The sequence below is a fragment of the Homalodisca vitripennis genome, unplaced genomic scaffold (genome assembly GCF_021130785.1).
Source record: "Homalodisca vitripennis isolate AUS2020 unplaced genomic scaffold, UT_GWSS_2.1 ScUCBcl_10920;HRSCAF=19989, whole genome shotgun sequence".
In the NCBI taxonomy this organism is placed as follows: Eukaryota; Metazoa; Arthropoda; class Insecta; order Hemiptera; family Cicadellidae; genus Homalodisca; species Homalodisca vitripennis.
Window position 1 is genome coordinate 5,736 of NW_025787028.1, and position 8,056 is coordinate 13,791.

At 35.7% G+C, this 8,056-nt stretch overlaps 1 protein-coding gene across 1 annotated transcript; it reads left to right on the plus strand.

Annotated features, from left to right (window-relative positions):
* The first annotated feature begins 1,804 nt into the window (after window positions 1-1,804).
* LOC124374885 lies at window positions 1,805-3,770 on the plus strand. Its single transcript, XM_046833029.1, has 2 exons — window positions 1,805-2,097; window positions 3,693-3,770. Exons 1-2 carry the CDS (start codon window positions 1,855-1,857, stop codon window positions 3,768-3,770), a joined length of 321 nt encoding a protein of 106 aa, XP_046688985.1. The 5' UTR covers window positions 1,805-1,854.
* Window positions 3,771-8,056: the final 4,286 nt, after the last annotated feature.

Consider the following 8,056-nt stretch of genomic DNA (forward strand, 5'->3'; position numbering starts at 1 on the left):
CAGTAGGATTATACAAAAAATAATTTGCATACACACATCGTCGGAGACAGATAACATTCGGACTTAAATACAACTAGCGCGTTCTAAGGGAAAGAGAAATGGACTATGAGAAAAAAACGGAGGACACACCTGTCAACAACATCACTGTTTCTCAAGAAGCGTTCATTCGTTGTCACATGTAGAGTACAATAATTGTGTGCGATTGCGCTAGAGCTTTACTGAAGACAAGAGGATGCATTATGCAGCTTATTACCCAAGTGTAACTCCTCTTGCGTTAGTTTGTGCAATCCCTGTGAGGAAACCTCAAGAGTCATCTAAAGTTTGAAAAACATCAATCACTGGCGAATTCTGATTCCCTTATCAATTCCATCTGATAAATCCTTACTATTTTAAAATTAAACATTAAGTAGATAAATACTAATTAGAAGTGCACGATTATTGAATTATATATTATCCTGCAGCGCTTCCCGCTTTTTCATTTCAGTCTCTGCAATTTCTTCTTTGATTCCTTTGTTTGTTATTGCTAGCTCTAAACTTTTTTGAAAGATCGGCATCCTCTTTACCTTCTGTCTTCCGTTTGGACGTGATTCATTATTTTTTTGGCGTTATTAACTCATTCTCATCACATTTCAATACCACTGAAATGTTCTTCCTCCTATTCTTTCCATTATGGTTTCTTTACCTTTTATTCAACTTTCTATGTACTCATTTCTAGCTGTTTGTTAGATTAGACTTGGTATGATCGACTAAAAGTACTCAACCATTTAGATGTTTCACCTTAACTTTTTTTAAATTTGTTTTATCAGTCGATCAATAATTTTGTAATAGGCTCTATCATTCGTTAAAAATTTAAGGTTTTTGAAAATGTATTTTTGGTACGTCAAATTTTAATAGTTTTAAAATTTATATGTCTATTATGCAGAGCAATCCTCTAAATCGGTTTATTATTTTAAGTTTTTTAATGTGTTACAATTTGATTGTAAAAAAGCAGAGCAGTCATCTGCCAAAACATATTAATTTTAGTTTTGTGGAGCGCTACTTCACTAATTCGATTGTTTATTGGCAAAGTAATCGTGGACCACAACGTACTAATTTAGTTTTGTGGAGCGCTACTCCATAAACCCGATTGTTTATTAAGCAGAGGTAATCATTAGACACAGAAAAATTAATTTTAGTTACTGGGAGCGCTACTCCACCAAGTTGCTTGTTTATAAACACATTAATCAAGGCCACAGCATATCAGTTTTAGTTTTTTGGAGTTCTACTACATCAACTAAATAGATTATTAAGCAGTGTAATCCTCAATAAACCACTGCAAATTAAATTTAGTTTTGTGGAGCGTTACTCCACCAAATCGATTGTTTTTAGAAAGAGTAAGGCCCCCCATCCACTTACAGTTCGAACTGCAGTTCTTGACTGCAAGTCAGAACTGTGAACGGTGGACTGTGGACTGTTGAAAAATGTTTCACGGTCAGTACGGACCTGCAGTCGCGGACCGCAGTCCGTTCGGTGGCGTGGTTGTCGTGGTCAGTCTTTCCGGTGTTTTGCCGTAGGTGTGTACTTTGTAGTTATTATTCGTTATATTATTTTATTATATTTTTAGTTATATTATTCGTTTTGTGGCTGTAGGAAAAGTGCATTCCTAAGTTCTTATCGTATGTGAAGTTAAAGTGCAATGTCTACGTTTGAAGATTTGGCAGCATACGCTTGTAATAGCGGTAGCTATTAAAAAACGCAAGAAACGAAGGCATCAAATGTGGAAAAAAGAATGGCTTCAGAGGAAGAGATTTAACCACGTTTCACCTTCTTAGGGAGCTTGAAGCATATCCTAGAGACTGGAAAAACTACTTAAGAATGGACGAGAAAACGTACTTTGATTTATTACGTATAGTAACACCATTGATTACCAAACAAGATACAAAAATGAGGGAAGCCATTACACCACATGAAAAACTGACTGCGACATTGCGGTATCTAAGCACTGGCAGAACAATGGAAGATTTAAAGTTTTCAACGAGAATTTCCCCCCAAACATTAGGAAGAATAATTCCAGAGACCTGCTCAGCTATTGTCAAGGCCTTGAATGACTATTGCAAGGTTAGTAGCCTAATGTGTGTTTCAAGTAGTTTTGAAAAATCCAAAATATGAAACCAGATAAAAGTTAGAAAAAGAAATAAAGTAGGTCTTTGTTGTTTTCGAATGCCAACATACTGTTAAGAAATTACAATATTTTTAATCTGCTTATGGATTTGTTAAGGTACATAGCCTACACATTGTATTATGTCACTACTTTTTGCTAATTTTAAATTACAACTCCAGTATCTCTAACGATTACGAGTTCATTTCTGTGTGCACACAACATTTAACCATTTTTATAAAGTAGTAAAAGGTAATGAAACTCCATACAAAATTATTGTAAACATTATATTATCCATACTTGTATTTGTTGCGTTGTACAAACAACACATTTACTTTTTATAACTAAGGAAGAAAAAGTAAAAAATCAATTTAATTAATGTAAGTATAAAGATAAAAAGTAATACGTACCTATGGTGTATGTTTAACCACAAATGAGTAAAGTAATAATTATAAAAACTATGACACTGTCAAACATAACATTGCAATCTAGTATTACAAACAACATGGCAGCTCACAACAGTACCGCATATGAATAAAGATTAAAGTGTAATTTTAATTGAGTGCAAAATATTTTCACCACAAACAAAAAAAAAATAATAAATGTAATTTGTTCAACATATTAACTCTCAATGTACTCAACTACTGGAGTAGCCTACTAAAAAACCGCACAGCTTGGGTTGTGAAAAGTTTACAGGTTTAAGCCTACTTGTTAATAATAGAACACTTAATTTAGATTTGTATAGTTGACACTGAAGCCAGACATTGCTGTATCATCATACATTGGTTCATAGGTTGATCTACCTCCTGAACTTGGGGTAACACTAGCTGCCGATGGTGTTGTGGAACTTGAGTAAAGAATACCTGGGTTAACTGTAGCAAATCGTGTTAGTCCACCTAGTTCTGCTTCAAACAGGGCATCATTAATGAATTTTCTGCGCATAAATCCTTTGCTCATTGTTCAGCAATCTCAGCTTTTGAGCAACGTTCTTCCCAAAGGCGTCGTAGTGATCTTCTTCTTTTGTTGTTGCCAGTCGTTGTCCAATATTAACCAAGACTTGATCACACGGGACAATTTTTTTTGCCGTTTAAAAGAATCTTTAGGTTCAGGTGTTGCAGAGGTAATATTGGAAGCGGTTCGAGCAACTTGAGGAGGATTCTGTAGAGATTGGGGCGCTGGTACATTTTCCCTCAGCATCTTATGGTTCTTTTTGTGAATCGTCCAGCATCTCCTGTAAAAAAAAAAATGTTTGAAAAAAATGTCAAAATCCGTGACTTTTCGCGGATTTCCTTTATTTCCGTGCCCGGTAGACACCCTGTCATTACTTAATAATGAACCACAATATCAATAATGATTCAGTTTATCACCACAGTACATTCTTAACTACTTATTTATTACTTTCTCGAAAATATTATATTGAAAAAATTACAGAGGGGGTGGCGAACGGAAAACGAGGGGTGATACGGTTCTCGATGGGTTTGATTTCATTAAAATTTGTTCCGTACAAAACGCTGGTCTGAAATATGACAGCTGACAGTTTATGAATTGTTTTCAGGTACCGAATACAGCCGAGGAGTGGAAACAAATTGCACAGGAGTACGGGAAAAAAAATGGAATTTCCCCAACTGCCTAGGCAGCATGGATGGAAAGCATATAGCCATAACACCACCACCTGGAAGTGGTTCTTACTTCTATAACTATAAGGGTTTCCATAGTCAGGTACTTTTCTGCATTGCTAGTGCAAACTATGAAATAATTTATTTTCATTTTGGTGTTAATGGCCGGGTATCTGATGGAGGAGTTCTGAAAGAGACAGACTTCAACAAGAAACTAACAGATAAAAGCCTCAATTTACCTGAAGAGGGCATTGTAGACGGCGAAGCTCTTCCATACGTATTCCATTGCAGATGACGCCTTCCCCCTAACTGAGGTCATAATGAAACCCCTTTTCCTATAGGGTTGCAAACAAACCTAGAAAGGTATATAACTACCGACTCTCAAGAGCACGCCGAATGGTCGAAAGTGTTTTTGGGATTCTCGCTGAGAGATTTCAGGTTTCTAACAAAAACCAATCACCTTCATTGACTTGAAGAAAGTGAATAGTGTTGTTGTTGCGTGCTGCTACCTGCACAACTATTTGCGTAGGACAATCCCCTCAAAGGTACTCACCTAAAGACTGGTTGGATTTAGATGACGACGAAGTTGGTGTGTCTAAGCCTGGACCAAGAACCAGCGATCACATGGCATTACAAGTAAGACAAACCGATCGCCCAATGGCTAGTGCAAAAGAAGTAAGAAATAAATTTGTTCATTATTTTAGCAACAAAGGAAAAGTGGAATGGCAAGACAGATACATCTCTTAGTTTATAATGATTATTTGAAAACAAAATACCTCCGATGACAAACTGTAAGTTAGTTGTAGCATTGTGAATACATTATTTAACCGCAAAACTAGTAATTTAATTCTCTTACCTCGTCTTCACTGACTCTTTCCTTCTCCTAAGTTGGAAGTCCCTCCTAGACATTCTTCCTGGTCAATAAGAAACAAAAGTTTCTCTGTAGTACCACAGCTTTGGTACATATATATCGTCTGTACCACTGCCAGAACGTTGAGAGGCTGTTACCTTTCTTTGTTCCTTACGAAAATGCACTTCTGATATTGTTTATCTTCTTCAACACATCGCTTTTTGTTGCCAGTACTGTCAAACCCTTTCACTACTAATAGTAAACTACGGTGGGCTGCTTCCTTCTTTTCCCTATTGTGATAGTCCTTTTGACTTAACCTTCCATACACATTCATGTTTCCTAAACTCCTCTATAAACTGTAAAAGATTATCCTTCGAACCAACTGGCCATGATTGCCGCGTCACAAACAAAACAATGCGCAACCACCAAACGCTCACCACTCAATGACGCATGAGGCCGACAACGGAGCAGCTGAGCTAGCGCATGCGCATATCTCGCAGCTTGGACTGTCGACTGTGGCCTGTCACGGGAGCCTCCACTAACTAGCAGTTCCGCCTGCAGTCCGATCGTTGAACTGTCGCACCGTGCGACAGTTGACAGTCCAACGATTCGCCTGCCGGATTCCCCATCCACTTACAGTTCTAACTGCAGTCCCGGACTGTCTCAGTCCAGGACTGCAGTTAGAACTGTAAGTGGATGGGGGGCCTAATCCTCAACCACAGCCGCATTATTTTAATTTTGGTAAAACACTACTCCCACAAAAATATTGCTTACTAATCAGAGTAATTCGGTCATAACATAACAGTGTTATTTTTGTAGAACGCAAGCTCACTAACCCAATTGTTTAGTACGCATAGAAATAATTAGCCACAGCGTATTTATTTTTATTTGGTGTTTTATTTTATTGTTATTATCTTGCTTTTATTTTCATGGTACGTAGATGACTAAAATACAAAACAGGGTCTAACAGGGTTTTATTACCCTTGCAATGTAAAATTATTTGATTATTTTAAGTTAATTATTTAAATACTTTTATGAATGGGGATTGTAATTTCAAATCAACTAAACTAAGATACCTATAAATTCAGAGGTTATGAAAGTAACAGGCATTATGTCAGAAGATGAAACAGAATTTAAGCACAATTTAAACTAAAGAAAGATAACCCCATTTAATATTTAACACAAATTTAAACTTTCTACAAGTTTAAAAAATTGAAAAGCAAAATATATGTTCTTCTGGAGATTGCGTACTATTTTAACCCAGTGTGGGTAATTAAACTTCATGAACAATCATTTTTTGGTCTATTGAAAACATAAGGCGCGTAGGTGTCAGATTTCTTCTTTCTAGTACATAAAGAATTTGAAATATATATATAAAAAATATATATAAATATATGTCCCATCCCATTTTTTTTTTAATTCATCGGGGCAGATGGAAAAAATTAAATATTGTTCTTTTATGGTTGTCAATCCCCTATGGGTGGTTGATCTCCATGAACAATATTTTATTTGTCTGCTGAGAGCATAAGGAATTTAATCTTTCTAGGATATCGGGAAATTTAAAAGCAGATTGCATTCAACCCCATTTCAATCCCTATCAATGTCTGATCCTATTTATTAGATATAGTGCGCCAGATGTCTACTTTTTGGGATATTGGGAAGTTAAAAGATTAGTTATAAGTGGGTGAGTGAGAATTGTTTCTTTTTTATATATAGTAAACTGTTTCAATTTTTTCTGAAAGAGTGATTCATGCCTTGTTTACAATAACCTAAGTTTTTGTAATTAGATACAGGGTATTTGTCCCACAAAAAATAGGGACTGTCCCATGTACTCCTCATTCCAACCAACATATGCACAGGTTAACGTGCATTCGACGAATGCAAAGGCCAACAGCTGATGTATGCTCCATGCTGATGTGTGCAAGGCGCGGTTATGTAAAACTTTTCAAAGTACTCCATGCTCGAATGGCTCCGGGCGGGCGCCCTACGTGCCCCGGCCGCGCCGCCGCGCCCGCCCGGTATTTCGTTTAGTATTATAAAAAGTATTGTCAGGGGGAAATATTTAGTCTATTATAAATTATAATTTTTTTGTTGGTTTTGCAACTGATGACGGAAACAAGTGGATGGCAATTAAGCACCTTTCAAAAGCTGTAACAAAATTCTTTGTTGTCAAATCGCTCTGTGAATGCATACGCAGGAGGTTCTGTCTCGCGCACTGGCACGTTTGAGACTGGATCCACGTTTAATAAGAGAGTAAGCTACAGTTAGGGAAATTGTTATTAAGTTCTAACTTGTTAATAGATTGATATCATTGTAAAAATTGATTTTAAATCTACACTTGTTTTTTTTCTATCACAGCTATACGACTTGAAATTTCGCAAAATTTGCAACATTTTGTTATATATTTAATGCAAATGAACACAGTTTATTTTAGATTTCTGCTCCTGTTTATCTAACCCTAACCTAACACATTTATTTCTGTAGCGTTACTAGTTTGTATACAATAAATATTTTTTGTGTTGTAAAAAAATATAAAAATAATTGGCGGCTATGCATCTAAGATGATACACTTTCTTATGACATATTTATGTTTATATAGACATTTGCTTATGTGGACTCTAATGGGGGTTACTATCAATCACAGAGCAGAAGGTATTTGTGACACTCCCCTTTTTTTTTTAATTTATATAAAAAGATAAGATATATCCTTAATAACATTTTTTATTGTTGTCTATGAGTTTTTTAGTTTAACTTTCAACAAGATTATACACAAAACAGATTAACAGCCTCTCACGTTGTTAAGTTTTAGACATGCACTTTATTATACGATGCCATATGGGCTCATGGTGGTGTGGAGAGGGGGTACACTAATCCATTCTCTGAAAATATAAGAGGATAAGTAGGCTTGATACGGCAGCTTCTGGTAAGTCATCAACTTAATTTTAGGCATCAGCTGTCAGAACTACTCCTTTGTTGCTCTTAAACCGGCCAAACGTTTTTAACTCATTTGAGATCCAATGTAGAGTTTTAAATGCAAACAACTGTACAGTACACCAAGCTGAACAATATTAATACGTACTAATAAAAATTAATAATAATATGAACCAATATCGCAATGATAATTACGCAGCACAAATGTACCTGTCAGCTATTATATGTACAAAAATTTTTAAACCTTAATAAAGAAATAAAAAGTAAGAAACAGGAATAAAAAAATATTCATGTTTTGCGAACTATAAAGTTATCGTAGATTTTTTAAATACTATACTGTGTAGATTCCAACTTCTCTTTATACCTTACTTAACACTTTTGTTCTCAAACAGTCCCGGGACGGTTTTAATATTGTTTTTAACTTCTATTAAAGTCATAGAGCTAAAAAACCATGGTACGACGATTAACCAAATGACATAACAAAATCTAATTTAACACCACATACCATTGTAACTGGGGGGC